Source organism: Megalops cyprinoides, chromosome 9, assembly GCF_013368585.1.
Source record: "Megalops cyprinoides isolate fMegCyp1 chromosome 9, fMegCyp1.pri, whole genome shotgun sequence".
Lineage (NCBI taxonomy): Eukaryota > Metazoa > Chordata > Actinopteri > Elopiformes > Megalopidae > Megalops > Megalops cyprinoides.
The window spans coordinates 21,113,955-21,134,182 of NC_050591.1; the positions used below are offsets into that span (position 1 = coordinate 21,113,955).

The 20,228-nt window shown below is 39.0% G+C and overlaps 2 protein-coding genes and 1 pseudogene across 2 annotated transcripts; all 3 read right to left on the bottom strand.

The window, feature by feature from the left end:
* Positions 1-1,203: 1,203 nt before the first annotated feature.
* Positions 1,204-5,421, bottom strand: LOC118782764 (extracellular calcium-sensing receptor-like). The gene is made up of 6 exons (XM_036536310.1): positions 5,270-5,421; positions 4,885-5,167; positions 3,727-4,560; positions 3,281-3,502; positions 2,868-2,991; positions 1,204-2,117 (listed from the first exon to the last, which is right to left on the bottom strand). The coding sequence occupies exons 1-6, from the start codon at positions 5,356-5,358 to the stop codon at positions 1,204-1,206; spliced, it is 2,466 nt and encodes an 821-aa protein (XP_036392203.1). The 5' UTR covers positions 5,359-5,421.
* A 2,558-nt stretch (positions 5,422-7,979) lies between these two features.
* Positions 7,980-12,940, bottom strand: LOC118782758 (annotated as a pseudogene).
* Positions 12,941-15,246: 2,306 nt separating this feature from the next.
* Positions 15,247-19,148, bottom strand: LOC118782763 (extracellular calcium-sensing receptor-like). The gene is made up of 6 exons (XM_036536309.1): positions 18,997-19,148; positions 18,609-18,894; positions 17,521-18,360; positions 17,075-17,296; positions 16,641-16,764; positions 15,247-16,160 (listed from the first exon to the last, which is right to left on the bottom strand). Exons 1-6 carry the CDS (start codon positions 19,113-19,115, stop codon positions 15,247-15,249), a joined length of 2,505 nt encoding a protein of 834 aa, XP_036392202.1. The 5' UTR covers positions 19,116-19,148.
* Positions 19,149-20,228: the final 1,080 nt, after the last annotated feature.

A 20,228-nucleotide genomic window follows, 5' to 3' on the forward strand; every position in this document is an offset into this window, starting at 1 on the left:
CAGTGACACATTGGCTTCGTTCCGCCGGGGATAGGGGTGAGTACATCGGCAGGGGCTTCGGTCCCGTTAGCAACAGTGACCCCTGCTGGTCAATTGGGCACCTATGGTCCATGTGACAAAGCTGCATACAAAAATGTCTTCCTCTGACTAATCTCTGTGCTAGCTTAGCTTGTGGACCGCAGTGCGAAAAGAAGCAGCGGCTGACATCACTTGTCTCAAGCACGTGCTTGTCCATGCTCTCCCGGATTGACAGTGGGGGTTGTGCAATGGGACCGAACATCGATGATGACAAATTGGACATTCCAGAATTTGGGGAATTGGAAATTCCAAATTGGGGAGAAAACAGAAAAAGTAAAAAAAAAAAAAAAAAAAAAAAAAAGGATACCGTATTAAACAAAAAGGATATGAATAAGAGCATGTGATTTCTATGCTGGGAAAGCATTATGTGTTATGAAATGAAAGCAGAAGCATAACATTTATTTTTGTGTGTCCATATGGGAGTGTGTAACTGACAAGGTGTGTTTGTGTGTATGTGTGTTTGGTTCAGGGAGCACATACCTGGGGGGCTCAGCTCCTGAGGCAAGAGAGGGCAGGTGTGCAGTGTGTGAATGTAATAACAGAGGCCTCTTTCCACACACCTTATGAAGACAAGAGCTCATTGTGTCCAGGCAGAGGCAGCTCACTGAGAAATAAGTGGCCCTACTTCATTGTAGGTTTAAACGGTATTTTAATGCCACTCTTCATTATGTTCCTAATATTCACATAATGTTTGTTTAACTGCACATTCACCCTGCTGCTCTTCAAATGTTAAATGTATGTGGAATAATCACCCCCTTGGCCATAAAAGATAGTGGGGTGTTTTGTTGTCATGCCTGTTTGTTTCTCTGTCTGCTTGTCTAATTTTTATCTTAAATTTGTTAGGCATGCAGATGTTCTGTTGTGTTGTTGTGTAGCCTTTTTTTCCAATACCAAGGGCAGTATTGTAATGAAGCTGGTTGTACTTCTTAATTTAACTAATACCCTTTCAACCAACATTTGGTATAGTTTTGCTACATTAGCTAAAACCTAATGGTAGACATGAAATGCCTTAATACATGTGTTCACCCATGTACAAGGTAAATTAACAGTATTTGATTTTTCTCTTGGAGTGTTACATACCTGAGAAGATTTCTGTTTATTTACATCAAAATGAATAAGGAATGTTTATAATCGCTTCTTAGGTAATTTCCCCATAACATGATTCTTTGTATTTTTTTCTGGTTTTATCAAAATGATATAACATTTTGGAGCAAATAAGCAAAACAGTAACCCAAACGTGGAGGATAAAATAGCAAATATTTCAACTGCAACCGTGTATTTCCCTGGTGAGCTAACATAAGCTGGTATAAATGTTAGCCATACAGCACAGAAAATGAGCATGCTAAATGTAATAAACTTTGCTTCATTGAAATTGTCTGGCAATTTCCTGGCTAAAAAGGCCATCACTAAACATATTGCCGAGAGAAGCCCTATATAACCCAGGACTGTGTAAAATGCAGTTTCTGATCCTGTGTTACATTCTAGAATAATCTTTTTATCACTGTGCTTGAATGTTTTGTCCGGAAAAGGGGGCTTTAGACTGAGCCAGAGCACACAGATAAAGATTTGCACGGTGGTGCATGAACACACTATGATGCGCTGCTGCACTGGACCAAACTTCCTGGCTAGGTTGTTGTTTGGAAGTGTTGCTTTAAAGGCAGTGACCACAACTATTGTTTTCCCCAGCACACAGGAGATGCAGAGCGCAAACGTGACCCCGAAGGCAGTATGCCGCAGCATACAGGACCAGACTGTGGGCTCCCCGATGAAGGTGAGCGGGCACAGGAAGCACAGGAGCAGAGAGAGCAGCAGCAGGGAGCTCAGCTCTGAGTTGTTAGCCTTCACGATGGGTGTGTTTCTAAAGTAAGAGAAGACCACCATGGCTGCAGATGCCAAACAGACTCCGAACAGCGAAATCACAGTCAATGCAATTCCCATGGCATCATAATAAGACAGAAACTCAATTTCTTTAGGTATGCATCTGTCTTTTCCCTCGTTTGACCAGTACTCCCGTGGACAGGGAATGCAGTCTGCTGCACCTGCACAACCAACACAGAATGTGATGCTGGTGGTTAAGGACATTAAGGATAGTTATGACATTGAATAGGGACAGCTCTCTCTAATGGTCAAACTCTGTACAAAGTACATTTTCAACACTGTAAAGTGAGAATTATACATGCCCTTGTATCATCCAGATTTTCTAGCTGAAATTCACTCTTCTCAGATCTAAACATTGTTGCAGCTTATTCACAATTCTGCAAGTTTTCTTGAAAGAACCAATAAAAACACATATTGCCCCCTCTTTAGCTACATGTAACTGGAGGTTGATTTGTTTTGGAGTTATTTTTATATAACTTTAACTTCTTTTAAATCCTTAGAAGCATTAGCCCATGGTGCTGTTTAGCCCCTATGAGCCTCAGATTAGCCTATGCAACTCATTTGATGGTCTCTGTGTTCCAGTGTTCAGGTTAAAGAAAAAGTTATCATTTTTGCCCCAACCCAGTTTTTCATTATTCATACTACAGACATTAAAAACTATAAATGTGGAGTAAATATGCACTATTTATATTTTGAATATAGTTAAATTTAATGTGGGAGTCTATACATGACCAGTCAATTTTTCTGCTTCACTGTAAAATAATTGAATTTTATGACTGGACATATTTGTATATTTTTAATAGCATTTGTGCTCAAGGATAAAAATACAATTTTCATGGCATTTATATATCCAAAAAGTAAAACATAATTTTTTCTAATCATCATTAATAAGCATGTGATTCAAACAATACCTGTTGTATTGGCTATTGTCCCATCTGCACATGGAATGCAGTCAAAGCAGCAAATGGGTTTGCCTTTAATTTCTGCTTTTCTTGTGCCAAGAGGACACATTTCTGAGCAAACTCCTACTGGAATCTGGCAGAAGGAAATGAAGAGCTTTATCTTTTGACTGTATTACATGAAAACTGCCTTTAGAATAGATGTGTAAATTTGTTTTATTGTAACTTCATATAAAACAAAACATAATGAAAGCTACTAAAAACAGAATCTATGAGAACAGAAGAGAGAATAGAATAGAAGGTCTGCAATCTGTAGAATAAGCACAAACAATATGAACAATACAGTACATTCAAATACTAGTGCTGGTTTTGGTCATGGATCTGCTCTGAAGGCCTGTTTAAAATAACTGATGTAAGGTGGTTACCTCTCTCCCAGTATTCCAGATGATGCTGTCCTCTTCAATGACCAGCTCATAACTGGCATTTGCTGATGTGCCGAAGTGACCCACTGTCACATGCTGTACCTCTCCCTCTCGCAGCTGCCAGTTGATGATTTCATATGAAGGAGGGGGATCTCCATTTTTATCAAAGAAAACAGCTTCCCCAAAGCTGTTTACAAAGTTCACTCGCTGTAGCTGATTACTGACCTTGACAATGTGAAAGTAGAGGCAAACTGCTATTAAGAAACATATAAAGAATGACATTCTCTGTATGTGTGGTAAATCTGTTACAAAATCACATCATTCAGACATATTTTTAAATCCCTGCAAATCTACGCTCCTTTTAATAAAACAGTGAATTTTAAATTTTTCCATGCATGTCTTCCTCATCATTGGAATCTTAATCAACACAACATTTTGCATGGACTTACTTCTTTGGGTTCAATTTGCAAATTGTTGATACAGGGTTTCCTGTGATTTTTATCATTGTCATCTGTGCAGAAGATCAAATGGTGAAGAGCATGTGCGATGGCATACACTGCTTTATATACATTATATGCCACTCGAAGTTGTGTGACGTTGAAAAAAACGTGTGTCTGATCCAGTGTCTCATGTCCCGTACATACTTTTATGCTGGACAGCGGGTCAGTCGAGTTGGAGGACTCTTTTACCTTACTTGGGTCACAGCCCACCATGATTTTCCAGAAATCTTTCACAAAAGGGTCCCTTGCATCAGCAAAGGGGTTTATGTTCAGAAGGAAGTCTTTTACTTTTGGAATGGCCATTTTGCGAGTTGCAAATCCAATCGCCCCACCAAAAGAGTGGAATATTTCAGGCGTGGATGGTCGTGCTGCAGTTATCCAAGCCTCACTTGCTATCCACTGGATTCCTGTGATGTTCTGCATCACCACCTCTTTCATTAGAGGATAAAGATCACCTTCAGGAACAAAAGCTAGAATGACTTTAGCTGTTGAATGTTTAATTGTCTCAACCACTTCAAGTATTTTACTCCTTGGATAGGTCCTTAAGACTGTTCCAATAAATGCAATGCAAACTCCATATTTTTTCACTTCCTCGGTAAAAGACAGGACCCCATTTCGTCCATAATCATTGTCGGATTGAATAACACCTATCCATGACCATCCAAAGCGTTTGACAAGAGATGCCAAAGCTTTTGCTTGGTAGTAATCACTCGGAATTGTGCGGAAAAATGTGGGATACTTTGTTCTATCACTCAAGCAAGCACATGTTGAGAAGTAACTGACCTGATGGAATATAGAAAACGTTCAAAGAGTTTGAAAAAGGTGAATCAATACCCTTTTATACAACTTCTACTTCACTAAGTGCTAGACATAGTTTTTTTTACACTAACCATTTACACATTTGTGTCCAGATTCAATCAAAAAAGAGTTAGTTTTGCCTTTAAATTTGATCTTCAAATTTAAGCCATTATTGAAATAATAAAAAATGGGTATTATATACAACTTCATAATGACATAAATTAAACTCTTGCATAAATTACTATAAAGAGAATTGCAGCTGGATCAGACTGACACTCATACAATACACATTTAATTGCAAATCTTTACCATTGGCACACTGAAGGGTCCGAGTGTTCCTGCAGCTGCTACTGACTGAGATGATCCTGATTCCGCTATAACTGCAGACATGGGGGGATGACAAGGAGAAGCAGCTTTTATCTCTTGTTTGTTTAACAAAGTGAAGACGGCTCGCAAAGTGTTGGTAGGGGAGGCACAGGAGTCAAAGATTCCGTATCCCAAGGTGATGTTTGGGAGCAGGCTGTGGTCCTCGTTAATTTCTTTTATTGCAAACATCATCACCTGTGCCCATCTGTAGGCCCGAAGGTCGAATCTGTAGAAATAGTATGTGTATTTAAGTTTCAGCAAAAAGTAATTACAGACTCACAACATGTATTTCCTTCAATGGTTAAACTTTGCTTAGGTCATAACTTACCCAATGCAGTTTGCTCCAGGTGGCTCTGTTTGAAATGAAACATTGCGACTCTCTTCCTTGTTGAACACTGGAAAAATCCCTCCCAGCATGATGTCCCCCTCCTTGAATAAACTGGGTATTCCAAAATTGCCCAGCAGCTTGCAGGAAGCATCACCCTTAATCTGGAGTGTGAGGGATAACATGATGCACAATAAGCCTGTGATTGGGCCTGCCATCGTGAATGCCCTTCTGCTTTTTCAACGAATGAGGGTGTTGTCTCTGGTTTATATATGGTGATTTGGTCCTTAGGATGCTGAGTGTAATTTTAGGAGAAGGTGCATCTGCTGGAAAATATGCCCAAGGTTTCTCCCTGAGGGCATGGCAGTGCTGCAGTGTTGCAGCCCGGAAAACTGAATGTACTATGAATATACTGACACCTTCTGCCAGCACTCTGATCTGTTTTTAGTTCATATCAGCCATATCTAAGGCTGTAAATGGTAGTGTTATTTGATAGTACAACTTCAAATACAATTTGTACAATATTGATACTCTCCAACTTCCACATTAAGCTGTGGAAATTGGAGAGCTTTCCCAATAAATACATTGTGTGCCAGCAACTGCTGAAAGCTCAGAATGATGTGCTTCCAAATCAGTGTCAAGAGCAGTGCCATTATATTATATTTGCTTAGTGCATGCTTTTATCCAGGGTGACCTGCTCAGCTTTTCTACATTTTTCATATGTTTACATGTTATCCATGTGTACAGCTGCTATTCACTGTGGAAGTTCAGATTAATTCCTTTACCCAAGTGTGCAACAGCTGTATCCCACAGGGGAATTGAACTGGCAAGCTTTGGGTTACATCGCCTGTTTCTTAACATTATTTCACAAACCTAAAACAGCTGCAGTGGCCATTCTCTGCCATGTGCTCAAGGTTTAATCCATTCAAACTGTCCATTCTCCCTGCCTGTTGATGTAAAGGTAACTGCTGCCTTGTCCTTCTACACACATGGGTTACTCCAGAGCTCTGTGTCATATATCCAAACTGAGTTCTCAGTTCTATTGCCCCTTCAGTTACAGTGAACTGCATCCTCATGCAGTTGTAAGCACCATTGGTCAACTGGGCCATTTGTTTTGCCATCAGGCGGTCCATTTAAACTGATATTTATTATGTTGTGTCTAGTATAACCTGACTGTTTAGTATGAACAATTAATCACAAAGCATTTTGTTAATTAAATGAATTTTATTTTTAAGTAATGAATAGCCTCTACGGAGCAGATTTTGACAATTGCTGTCTTACTACAAGAACTCTGTCCATACATTTCTTGTAAGTGTACATCATTACGTTTCCATTCAAGGTACAATTAACATCACTGAGATGTTACTAGAGAAGTCTGACTTTGTTTTTTGCTACAGAGTGTGTAAAAAGTTAGTTTTGGACAGACAAGATTATATGCTGTTTCCTGCTATTCATGGTTGTCAGAAACTGTAACCAGCTCCCTACATTAAGGTGATTTATTGACATTATTACCCTGATTTACAACCTGGATTGGATTTTTTATCTAGCCAGCTAACAATTGTGTGTGGTAGCCATGGGCTGCCAAGGCAGACATGCCATGTTTTTCCATATTTTCATTTTCACTTAAGATTAGTGATTATCCTCACCTTTAATAAACTGATATTCCTAAGAGACTGACATTTGGGCTGACATATGACTTTATTTCAAGGTAAACATTGATATTAGCGTATTAAGTAATGTCTCAAACAGATCATCTTACAAATCTTAAGGCAGATGAACAGTAGTAAAATAAAGAAATACCACAGTTGAAACAGATTAAACGCAGTTTAGGATTTTTTGAACAAGTTTTCTGACAGGATTAGCATTGATTCATCTTATGCAGAGTATTCATTGAAACATGCACTCTTGGGATGGCTCAGTGATCCATTCACCATTACTTCTTTCTGCCTCCAGTTCCCAGCACACACAGTGAGATCATTCAATCCAGGGAGAGAGAGAGAGAGAGAGAGAGAAAGAGAGAGAGAGAGAGAGAGAGAGAGAGAGAGAGAGAGAGAGAGAGAGAGAGAGAGAGAGAGAGAGGGATAGTGACAGCAAAAGGCATTCTTGGGTTTTTATGGTTCTTTGATGATTTTCAATTCTTTTAAAAGAAGTACCAAATTTAAAATAAATTAATTTGATTTCAATGTATAAATAAATGAATAAAGGCATTTCTGTGGATCACTTCTTTATTTAAGGTGAAAAACAACACACACATTTATAAAACTGGAGTTATCCTTTATTGAAACATTTCTTTATTCTAGGTTTACTTATTATTTCTATTCAAAAACATTTGAACACCTTTTAAAAAGTGGCATTCTCATAAAGCTAGAGGGATTTTGATGGCACCTTACCCATCAGATGCTTTTTTGAGTTAAGTTCAGGTTTGAATATGATAATATAACACTTAGGCATAAAAATACAGCAGAGTAAGCCAAAACTCGAAGCTAAAATGGCAAATATTTCCACAGCTACAGTGAACTTTCCAGGTGAGCTGACATAAGCTGGTATAAAGGTGATCCAGACTGCACAGAATATGAGCATGCTGAATGTGATGAATTTGGCTTCATTGAAGTTATCAGGCAGCTTACGAGCCAGAAAAGCCAGCACAAAGCACAAGACAGAGAGGAGACCAATATACCCCAGCACAGCCCAGAACCCCACTGCTGATCCTACATCACACTCCAGAATGATCTTTTCTTTGTAGTGTTTCATATTCTTGTTTGGGAAAGGAGGGGATATTGTTAACCAAAGGATACAAATAAGGACCTGAATGAGAGTGAAAGCAAAAACACTGAGTCTCTGCTGCAGAGGCCCAAACCACTTCATGACATTACTGCCTGGAAGTGTAGCCCTGAAGGCCATTAACACCACTATTGTTTTCCCCAGAACACAAGAGATGCAGAGGACAAAGGTGATCCCAAACGCTGTGTGGCGCAGCATACAGGACCACTCAGAGGGCCGACCGATGAAGGTGAGGGAGCAAAGGAAACACAGTTTCAATGAGAAGAGCAGCAGGAAACTGAGCTCAGAGTTGTTGGCTTTCACTATGGGAGTGTCCTTGAACAGTAGGAAAATGGTTGATACAACAAATGCTGAAAGAGCACCAAGGCAAGCAAACACAACAAGCAGTATTCCCATGATTTCCTCATATGACAAGTACTCAATGGCTTTTAAAACACATCTGTCTTTCTTTTCATTGGACCAGTACTCTGCAGGACATTTCATACAATCAATAGAGTCTGCAAAGAGAAAAAAAGAATCTATTGGAACGCATAAAAAGTATAACATTATGGCAACTTGAAGCAGTATGACCATTTGATGACTGGCATACAGGAATTCAATAATAATCATGATAAAAATGTGATGATAAAAATGATAATACTGTCCCATACATTTTCAGGGGACCCGCTTACCTGTTTGGTTACTTATTTCTCCATTGGGGCATTCTACACAGTCAAAGCAGCACACAGGCTTTCTTTTGTTTATGGATTTTCGAGTTCCGGGTGGGCAGCTCTCTGTGCAAACTGACCTGGGAACCTTTAAATGATGCAATCCTTTAATCATTAACTTCAAAATATGACAATATATCACTGTGTTCAGGAAGATTTAATTATCTCATCATCTGTGTGTTTAATAATATAGCAGATTAAAATCAGAGGGTACACCATCAGTGTCTTGCTTTAAGGATATTTTCCTGCTTTCACTGGCATGTTTGATACATTTCATGAAGGAGATATAATGGTATGGCATTGTTTACAGTTAAAACAAGTGGTCTTGCCGTTGCTGCCAGTCTTCATGGCTAAACAGGACACCTAAATCAACGATATTAAAGTGTGATCTTTTCATATAACTCTGAAGTCTTTCTCCATTTTAACATTTTTCAGTTTTTGAAATATCATACTAATGTATAATAATGCAGTTACACATGAAAATATAATTCAGACAGGGTCTCCCAGGCTCCCAATGAACAAAATAATTGCTGTGAAACACATTTGTATGGAAAAGTTAAAATGTTAAAATGTATTTTTCTCACTGACATAATTTTACATATATTAAATATTTGAGGCATAATTTGTTACCTTGTCTTGTTTTCCAGCCCACACAATGCTGACATTTTGCTTCATTTTAAACATCTGTCCAGCTGGTAAAGATGCGTCATATCGACCGACATTAACAATTTTGAGGGAGCCTGTTGCATCTATCTGCCAGTTCACCAAATCATATGTTGCCACTGAGTCTCCATTTTCATTAAAGTAAACCTTGTCCCCAGAGTGGGTGGTAAAATTTACAGTCTTCAGCTGCTGGAGTACCTGTGAAAAGTTAGATTCAGCACATTTCAATGAAACTGATCTTTGAGCACTTTTACAAAAGTCTTTTAGAAAAATGTTCAAGACCCACACAGGCAAAAAGATAACATTTGATTTTAGCTGATGTTGCCACCTTTATTCATTGCATTGCTGTTTTCTGCAAACACGAAACTGTTTCGTTACTATGCAAATCTCACCTGCCAGGGTTGAATTTCAGTCTTTTTGAGGCAGGTCTCACCAGTGCTGGGGTTTGTTCCATTGTGACATTGCAGAAGACTGTGAAAGGCATGTGCTACAGCATACACTGCTTTGTAAACATTGTTGACGGTTCTAGACTCTGACATGTCAGTGTAGTCATTAGTGACGGCCTTTAAATCCTCAGAGCCAGTGCACAGTTTAGACTGGCCAGAGCTGTCAGAGACAGAGAAGCTGCAGTCAAACACTGTCTCCCAGAAAGATCTGAGGAAGGTGCTGTCAGGGGTATCAGATGGCTTCAGACTCAGCAGGAACTCAGGGAGGCCTGGGATTTGAGACTCTGTGATGGCAAAGCCCATGGCTCCCTGCAGGAGCTCCACTCTCCTGTCTGTTAATAAATCTCCACTAGTGATCCAGGATTCGCTGCCAATCCACTGTATGCCTGTGAGGTTCATCCCCTCCATTTTTTCTAAGAAACTTTTAAAGTAGGACTTGGACATGAAGGCTAAAGCAACTTTGGAAGTAGCGCTTTTTATTGACTGAGCCATTTCAATAACTTTATTCTGTGTGTAAGTTCTGCTGAAACGCAGTATGTATTCGATGCAGATGTCCTCTTTCTTTGCTTCTCTGATAAATGCAGCTGATCCCTCTTCAGCATAGGTCCCCACACCATAAACAAGTCCCACCCAGGTCCATCCATAGTGTTTCATGAGTTGCACCAGAGCTATGATCTGGAAGTAGTCACTGGGCACTGTTCTGAAAAAGGTGGGGTATAGCTGCCTGTTGCTCAGACATTCACAGGTGGCAAGGTGACTGATCTGTGCAGAAAAAGTAAATTGTTGTGAACACTCCTAATAGCACTTGCATATAAACTCTAGAGTCGTTAAATAGGGCATATTCTTTTTTCCCTTTTGGAATTGGTAAAAATTTTAAAGTTTTATTTTAAAAAATGTTCTCACGGGACCAGACTCACAATTCAAGCAGGGAAACGTTTTTCTGTGTATAGTGTGCCAACAATTACAATGGCGAACATTTTGGAATTCTGAAATTCTGAATCCTTACTTGGAATTTGTTCCAGATCAGTCATACCACATATGGGAGCACACAAATGTCAGCATTTCGACGTTTTTTGCAATTTTGCCAACAACTATGACAGGTATATATGAACAAAATTGCCTATTTTATGTTGAAATCCATAAAACGCGGTTCGGTTTCCAATAACCAGGAATATTGTAGGCTTATATTGTAATTAACTCACTTGCCAAATTATAATGGCCAATTTGTCTATACTGTAGGTGACAGAGGTTACATGTTGAAATGTATTTGATTCTGCACCCGCAACAAAACATTGAGCTAAGCGCTTAGCTCCGTTGCGTAGGTTTAGGGAAAAGAAATAACATTGATTCACAAGTAAACCCCGCAAACGGTTATTATTAAGGACTAAAAAATCCCACCAAAACAAATACGGTAAACGCAGGTGAAATGCAAATCGGTAAATGTTTCAGTCAAGCGATCTTCGTATTCTCTTTAAAATATCTCCCCTCGCTGTCACCACCTCGCTGATGACACTACTGGTCAACCCGCAGACACCACAGAAGGCTTACAGCCACATACGCGCACTCGCTCAGTTATGGGAGCGTTACTGGTGTGTTAAAAGGCTAGTGGATATGTTTGGACACAGCAGAGATGATGTGCAAGACGATGCTATTTCGCTGTGTCCTCCACATTATGGCCATAAAGGGTATTCGCAAGCCATCAGATGAACGGCAGCAAGAGGACCCTTCGCCCTAATCGCTCGAGAACGACTCACGTGGAATTGACGAGCGTCTTTGAGTCGAAGTATGAGTTACATGTAGCCGTGCGCCTTATACCCCCGCCTTAACGTCTGTGAAATGTACTCCCACCTACCTTCTTGGTGGGGATGCAAATTGATTTGTAAGTAAAGATCTCATGTAAAAATTGATTTGGATACTAAAGTCCTTTCACGGTCGTACTTATTCTAAATTAAGAGCAGCTCGGTTTCATCATCGTACGAACGGGGGGCAGGAATGAAATGGGACGTTATCGCACGATTTGTGCATCCGACATACTTTTCGTACTCACTCTTCCTAAGAACAAAATATTTTCTCCACGGACATTTTGATGAATGAGGCTCGGGGACTTCTGCTGCAGAATTTTGTATTGGTAAGTATTTTTCAAGCATGTATACCAGATATTTCCCGTGAATCATAAGCACACACGTTTCACTTTAGCTCACCATTGGAACGCTGAAGGGGGTGAGAATCTTGCTTATCGTCTGGCTGGGACCAGATGAGGAATGGCCGATGACAGCTTTTACTCTGGGCATGGTGCAGGTCTCGCCCTGCTGCTCCGCATGACCCGTCACAGCTGCCATTGCTGCTCTCAGCAGGTTCAGGGTTCCACAGCCATTGTAGATCCTGTAGCCCAGCGTGATGCCTGGGAGCAGTTCTGATTTTCTGTTGATCTCCTGAACAGTGAAGATCACTGTCTGGGCAAACTTGAACTCTCTGTAATTCATACTGGAGAAAAATAACTAATTTCACACGTTAAGCAGTAAAACAGTTTACACATGAATTAATATACAGTTCATCTTATCATCTTTTAATTGGTCTTTTAATTATTGAAACCTACCTACACTGATCTGACAGTATAGCTGACATGTAAATCAGAAAGAGAAGCTGGCACATTACTGGAACAAGTAATCACATTCACATCCGCACTCACAAATACACTCACACACAAACACACACAAACAAACACATGTGCCCACACAAACACACACACATATCTGCACAAATGCATTTTTAATGTTTGACTCATAATGAGAAAAAATAATCATTTTAAGTTATACATCTCAACCAAAAATTATCTTAAATTTTTACTTTTTTCCGATGCACATGCCTTGTACTTACCTCCTACACCCCACCTTTGTTGGCTGGACATCAAAATCAAATTTTATTAGCTCGTTTAAATTATCAAGTGAGAAAATGGCTCCTAGTATCACGTCTCCATGTTGTGATAGTTCGGGCTTTTCAATGGTCCCCAGAAATTTGCAAGAGGGGTTCTGTGCCCTTGTCAAGAAAGTGAACAGGAGAAGGCTTAGTAGTCTCATCTCAGAGTGTTTTTGTTTTGTCTGAGTAACAGTGCTGGAAGCATACTCAGCTTTTATAGATTCATGTTGGATATATACGTATATGAAAATGCTCTGCAGGCCACCATCTAATTCTCAAAGGCACATTAACAGTTTCCTCATGATCTGGCACATATATTCCAGTAACAAACAACTTGTCAGCTGGTGTCACCTTGCACCTGCTCAGTCTAGTTATTTTTCAGTATGAAAATGTTGTTGGATATATGCTAACTAATTCTCGAAGGTAAAGGTGTTTTTTTGTGGTTGAGCTTATAGCAAATGTAGCTGCAGTGATATTGTTGTAGTGATTTTCTTTTAGTGGGACTTTATTTTAACATAGTTGCCATTTAGAGAAAATAAGCATGTTAAATCAGGGCTGTGCCTCTTGCTGTGACATACACAGGCACATATGAGTAGAATCTTGCATGTGACACACGGACCCCGCCAAAAAAAAAAAAAAAAAACAACAACAACAAAAAAACCACATGGAGGAGCCTTGTGTAATAATATAGGAAAACTGATATTATTGTTAAAAAGTGAACTGATAATGCAAATATTTTATATTCATTTCTGCAGTGAACAGAGATGGCAATGAGAAAAGGGAGAATCAGCCACTGTCTTGGCCCCAAACACTCATACATGGTCACCTGATGATAATTCAGGGCTGATAGTGCCATACTGGAAAGAGACTGCTCTTTCAAAATGTCCTTATTTCTTTCCATTTGATTTATTGTGTAGACATGCTTATAAAATGTTCAGAAAATTAACTGCCTATGGCAAACCAATCAAAACAGTAAAAAAGAAGGAAAAATAACCTGGAATCAGAGGCAAAGTGGTTTTCTCCCACAAATGTGTTCTCAGTGAGTGAGCAATTTTAGTTATTTATTCTTAAAAAATGATTAATTGTGCTGTCAGTTAATGGATAAACAAAACAAAACAAATTAAACAATGAATACTTGGTACATGAAGAAATAACATGATATAAAGGGAAAATCCCAACTGAATTCTCAAATTCTCACTGAATAAAACAGTTTAATGGGGTCAGATTTTGATAGTGTGCCTCTCTGTATAGTCATAGAGTCTATGGGGGTCATTGTGTCTTAGAATCAAATGGTAATGTGTGTGTGTGTGTGTGTGTGTGTGTGTGTGTGTATGGGTGCCTGTGTGCATGTGTGTTTGGTTGCATACTTGCATCTCTGAGGCTCAGATTTACCATAGTGATTTGGGGCCTATGAGGGCTGGAGTCTGCTATTTGCCTTCTGTACTTTGCTCAGAAGAGAAAGCAAGGAGCTGTGAGATGAGTTTCATCTGAATCTTCCATTGTACTTGAGAGAATCTGTAAACAATAGAATGCAAATACTACCACACAGTGCGATATCAATTATGATCTACTGCTAAAAACTAAACAAAAAAATTATTTCTTAGGAATTTGATTCTTTTTAAATTAAACGGAAATGCAAACTTGCAAAAATGCAAAATTTCAGAGTTAAGCAGAAATGTTTAAAGAATGTATGTGTTAATTTATAAAGCTGCAAAATATTAAATTAATTCATTCTATGTTCTTTATTATGTCTAAAGAAATTATTTTGCCTCAAGAGAAAGTATGGTGTCTACAAATAACACACATGACTGGGATGGAGTCATATTGTGTGATTACAATATTTGGGTGATTTTTGACTGTGGAAAAAAATTGGTAGGGGAAGATGAACAGACTATCAAAGTTAGCACGTGGAGGGGCATGTGTGCATTGGTGCGTTTGGTTTAGGTAGCATGTTCCAGGGGGGCTCATCTCCTGAGGCGAGAGAGGGCAGGTGGTGTGCAGTGTGTGAATGTAATAACAGAGGCCTCTTTCCACACACCTTATGGAGACAAGAGCTCATTGAGTCCAGGCAGAGGCAGCTCACTGAGACATCAGGAAATGAGAGGCCCTACTTCATTGTACAGTTCAGTATTTTCTTTTTGTCTCTTCACTGACCATGCACCTGCAATATTGGCTTATTTCTATTAACTTAACTGTACACTTATAAAATGTATTTGTAAAAAATGTGTATTAAAAACATTTCTGTCTAAAATTTGTTCAGCATGAATAAATGTATAATGTACTGTACCTCCATAAGTGATATTGTGTAGAAGGATATTCGTCTCTGGTTGTTGAATTGAATACACACATACTCATACTCAGCACATACAAGGTAAACATCATTTAATTTTACTTGGACCGTTGTATACCAGGTTTTCAATTGGTCAGACAAATCCCCACTATGAACTGTGTTTAATAAGTTAATAAATTATACTCGTTTTTTGGGCAATTTGCCCATAACATGCTGCCTTGTGTTTTGCTCCGGTTTTATTAAAATGATATAACATTTTGGAGCAAATATGCAAAACAGTAAACCAAATGCTGAGGATAAAATAGCAAATATTTCAACTGCGACCGTGTATTTTCCTGGTGAGCTAACATAAGCTGGTATAAATGTCAGCCATACAGCACAGAAAATGAGCATGCTAAATGTAATAAACTTTGCTTCATTGAAATTGTCTGGCAATTTCCTGGCTAAAAAGGCCATCACTAAACATATTGCCGAGAGAAGCCCTATATAACCCAGGACTGTGTAAAATGCCGTTTCTGATCCTGTGTTGCATTCTAGAATAATCTTTTTATCACTGTGCTTGAATGTTTTGTCTGGAAAAGGGGGCTTTAGACTGAGCCAGAGCACACAGATAAAGATTTGCACGGTGGTGCATGAACACACTATGATGCGCTGCTGCACTGGACCAAACTTCCTGGCTAGGTTGTTGTTTGGAAGTGTTGCTTTAAAGGCAGTGACCACAACTATTGTTTTCCCCAGCACACAGGAGATGCAGAGCGCAAACGTGACCCCGAAGGCAGTATGCCGCAGCATACAGGACCAGACTGTGGGCTCCCCGATGAAGGTGAGCGGGCACAGGAAGCACAGGAGCAGAGAGAGCAGCAGCAGGGAGCTCAGCTCTGAGTTGTTAGCCTTCACGATGGGTGTGTTTCTAAAGTAAGAGAAGACCACCATGGCTGCAGATGTCAAGCATACCCCAAATAGTGATACCGCAGTCAATGCAATTCCCATGGCATCATAATAAGACAGAAACTCAATTTCTTTAGGTATGCATCTGTCTTTTCCCTCGTTTGACCAGTACTCCCATGGACAGGGAATGCAGTCTGCTGCACCTGCACAACCAACACAGAATGTAATTAACATTTGATTGGGGACACAGGGACAGATATTATTAGCATGTAACCTATAGTGCAACAACACCAGCTTTTCACATTTTAAGCATGTGTAGCTGGTATAGTTCTATAGTGCTCATACTGTATATTGGATAGACAGGTACTGCGTTTTCTTAACGTCCATATTGTTAACTTCTGTACAATGCTGCTTTCATGTATTTCCTGCTGTATATACAAATCGCTTTTGTTACTTGTCTGTGAACTGCAACTGTAACTCCAGTAACAAAGATACTTTCCTTTTTCATATATTATCCGTAATTTGTGTTTAAAGTGCAGAGCTATATTTTGTATGATGCATCTGACTTGCCGTGAGAGTACAGTGTTGTTTTCCCAATTTGATAAAGCAATTGCCCTTTTTGGTAAAAGTAACTTCACTGTCAAAATCATGTGTTTTTAATCAGCAGGTAATTCTTACTGTACCTGTTGTATTGGCTATTGTTCCATCTGCACATGGAATGCAGTCAAAACAGCAAATGGGTTTGCCTTTAATTTCTGCTTTTCTTGTGCCAAGAGGACACATTTCTGAGCAAACTCCTATTGGAATCTGATAGAGAAGGAAATTTAAAGCTTCATGCACTTCCGGTATTATGTGAAAACTAACTTTGGAATACATCTGCACACTGTACCTTATTAATAAACAAATATTAAAAAATGAAGTAATCATAAATGCTGCTGATAGAAGCATAGATTTTTGTTTATTTTCTTAAGACTATAAGATCTGCAATCAGTACTATAAACAGAAACAATATAAATAATAGATAGGGACAGAAGTGTTGGCATTAGCCTGCACTTCTGTTAGACCTGTTAGACCTGCCCTGAAGTCCTGTTTAAAATAACTGATGTAAGGTGGTTACCTCTCTCCCAGTATTCCAGATGATGCTGTCCTCTTCTATGACCAGCTCATAGTTGGCATTTGCTGATGTGCCGAAGTGACCCACTGTCACATGCTGTACCTCTCCTTCTCGCAGCTGCCAGTTGATGATTTCATATGAAGGAGGGGGATCTCCATTTTTATCAAAGAACACAGCTTCCCCAAAGCTGTTTACAAAGTTCACTTTCTGTAGCTGATTACTGACCTTAACAATGTGAAAGTAGAGGCAAACTGCTATTAAGAAACATACAAAGAATGACATCTTCTATATGTGTGGTAAATCTATTACAAAATCACATCATTCAGACATATTTTTTTATCATTGCAGATCTATGCTCTTTTTCATGAAACAGTGAATTTAAAATTTTTCCATACGTTCCTTCTTTAACATTGAATTCTTAATTAACACAACATTTTGCATGGACTGACCTCTTTAGGCTCAATTTGCGAAATGTTGAAGTTGATGCAGAGTTTCCTCTGGTGTTTATCATTGTCATCTGTGCAGAAGATCAAATGGTGAAGAGCATGTGCGATGGCATACACTGCTTTATATACATTATATGCCACTCGAATTTGTGTGACATCGAAAAAAACATGTGTCTGATCCAATGTCTCACGTCCCGTACATACTTTTGTGCTGGATAGCAGGTCAGTGGAGTAGGCAGACTCTTTTACCATACTTGGGTCACAGCCTACCATGGTTTTCCAGAAGTGGTTTACAAAAGGGTCCCTTGTATCAGCAAAGGGGTTTATGTTCAGAAGGAAGTCTTTTAGTTTCGGCATTGCCATTTTGCGAATCACAAATCCAACTGCCCCACCGAAAGAGTGGAATATTTCTGGCGTGGATAGTCTTACTGCAGTTATCCAAGCTTCACTTGCTATCCACTGGATTCCTGTGATGTTCTGCATCACCACCTCTTTCATCAGAGGATACACATCATTTTCTGGAGCAAATGCTAGAATGACTCTTGCTGTTGAATGTTTAATTGTCTCAACTACTTCAAGTATTTTACTCCTAGGATAGGTCCTTAAAATTGTTCCAATAAATGCAATACAAACTCCAAATTTTTTCACTTCCTCAGTAAATGAAAGCATCCCATTTCTTCCATAATCATTGTCGGCCTGAATAGCACCTATCCATGACCATCCAAAGTGTTTGACAAGAGATGCCAAAGCTTTGGCTTGATAGTAATCACTTGGAACTGTACGAAAAAATGTGGGATACTTGGTCCTATCACTCAAGCAAGCACATGTGGCGAAGTAACTGACCTGATGGAATATTGAAAACAAACCAAAAAAAAAATCACTTGTTTAAACATTTAAAAAAGTCAAGAGATTAAAAAAATTCAACACAGTCATTAATATGGTTAGGTCATTATAATCCATCTATTATCAGTTTTGCCATTTTATATGTATTCTCAGAGGTAATAGCAGTTGGCTTTAATTTGAACTTAAGGTAAAATATTTACACCAGTTTTTTTTTTTTTCATTCAACACATTTAGCTGCAAATCTTTACCATTGGTACACCAAAGGGTCCAAGTGTTCCAGCTGCTGCCAGGGACGGGGAAGATCCTGCTTCCGCTATAACTGCAGGCATGGGAGGGTGACATGGAGTAGCAGCAGGTTTTATCTCTTGCCTGTTCATCAGGGAGAGTGCAGCTCGTAAAGTGTTGGTAGGGGAGGCACAGGAGTCAAAGACTGCGTATCCCAAGGTGATGTTTGGGAGCAGGCTGTGGTCCTCGTTAATTTCTTTTATTGCAAACAGCATCGCCTGTGCCCATCTGTAGGTCCGGAGGTCGAATCTGTAGAAATATTACTTCTATTCAAGGCTCAGCAAAAAGTAATCACACACCCACGGAATGTATTTCCTTCGATGGTTTAAGTTTGATTAGGTCATAACTTACCCAATGCACTTCACTCTAGGTGGTTCTGTTTGAAATGAAACATTGCGACTCTCTTCTTTGTTGAATATTGGAAAAATCCCTCCCAACATGATGTCTCCCTCCTTGAATAAACTGGGCATTCCAAAATTGCTCAGCAGCTTGCAGGAAGCATCACCCTTAATCTGTAGTGTGAGGGATGACATGACACACAATAAGCCTGTGATTAGGCCTGCCATCATGAATGGCCCTTCTGCTTTTCCGAGAGTATCGTCTCTGATTTATACATGATGATTCAGGCTTCAGGACACTAGTGGCTAATTTAGGTGGGGTTGTAACTACTGGAAAACAAGTGCAAATTATTTGCCCTGAAGGCACATTATTAGTAATGTAGTGGCACAGTCCAATAAACAGAGTCTGCTATGAATATATCAGCACTTCGTGCCAATCTTTTCCATCTTTTTGAATGGACTGTTTTTGTTTTTGTGTGACAGTCATGTCCATGGTGGCAGTAGGAGATTTTATATGACTGCATATATTTGCAGTGCCTAGATAGTATTTTATTAGCATTTGTTTTCCAAAATATTTATTGTTAATAAAGTGTTTTCTATAAATTAAATCTCTTTAAAGAGCTTGTCTGTGTCACAATGTTTTTTCTCTTTTTGGAATTTGGAGTAATCTTCAACTATGAATGCACCCTAAAGGAAGGAAGATACAGTATATGTACTAGGCTTTACTCATGTATGTTAGTAGTACAGAGTTACAGTACAGAGGGTTACAAATAGAAATGCTGAGTCAGGACTCCTGGGTGTCAGCACTTACTGACTGCTCAGACTCAGACTGAAAAGGTATAGGGGATAAATGATGCAAATACCAATCGATGTGACAATGTAATATTGTATGAGTTACCAACATTTAAATATTACCAATATTTAATTAGCTTACAGCAGCTTTTGTTCTGCTGTTCTTGCTTTTTTATTGGAAGTGATAGTTTGCAAAGAAAAAAAATGCAAAGTGCAGTACAATTTGAGTAAGAATCTTTCCTGTTGAAACAAACATAGCTGTAACATTTGTAAAAAAAAAACAAAAACTTTAATTCAACATAACTTAAGCTACCAAGTTAAAGAAATTGGCGACTTAATTTACGTAACTATTTCTACAGTAAGTGTTGATAGCAAACTAAGTTTTTCACATGCCACACTCAATTTAGTCAAAAATACAGTAACCTGTTGCTAAATGTAACATTCATTGAGACA

Excerpts from the sequence above, each read along its gene's own strand:
- LOC118782764 (XM_036536310.1), bottom strand. The coding sequence starts at position 5,358 with ATGCTGGGAGGGATTTTTCCAGTGTTCAACAAGGAAGAGAGTCGCAAT. Across the intron at positions 5,168-5,269 it reads CCTGGAGCAAACTGCATTGG|ATTCGACCTTCGGGCCTACA; the intron begins GTAAGTTATGAC and ends CTATTTCTACAG. Across the intron at positions 3,503-3,726 it reads TGCAAATTGAACCCAAAGAA|GTCAGTAATCAGCTACAGCG; the intron begins GTAAGTCCATGC and ends CACATTGTCAAG.
- LOC118782763 (XM_036536309.1), bottom strand. The coding sequence starts at position 19,115 with ATGCCCAGTTTATTCAAGGAGGGAGACATCATGTTGGGAGGGATTTTT. Across the intron at positions 18,361-18,608 it reads GACCCTTTGGTGTACCAATG|GTCAGTTACTTCGCCACATG; the intron begins GTAAAGATTTGC and ends ATATTCCATCAG. Across the intron at positions 16,161-16,640 it reads AACAATAGCCAATACAACAG|GTGCAGCAGACTGCATTCCC; the intron begins GTACAGTAAGAA and ends TTGGTTGTGCAG.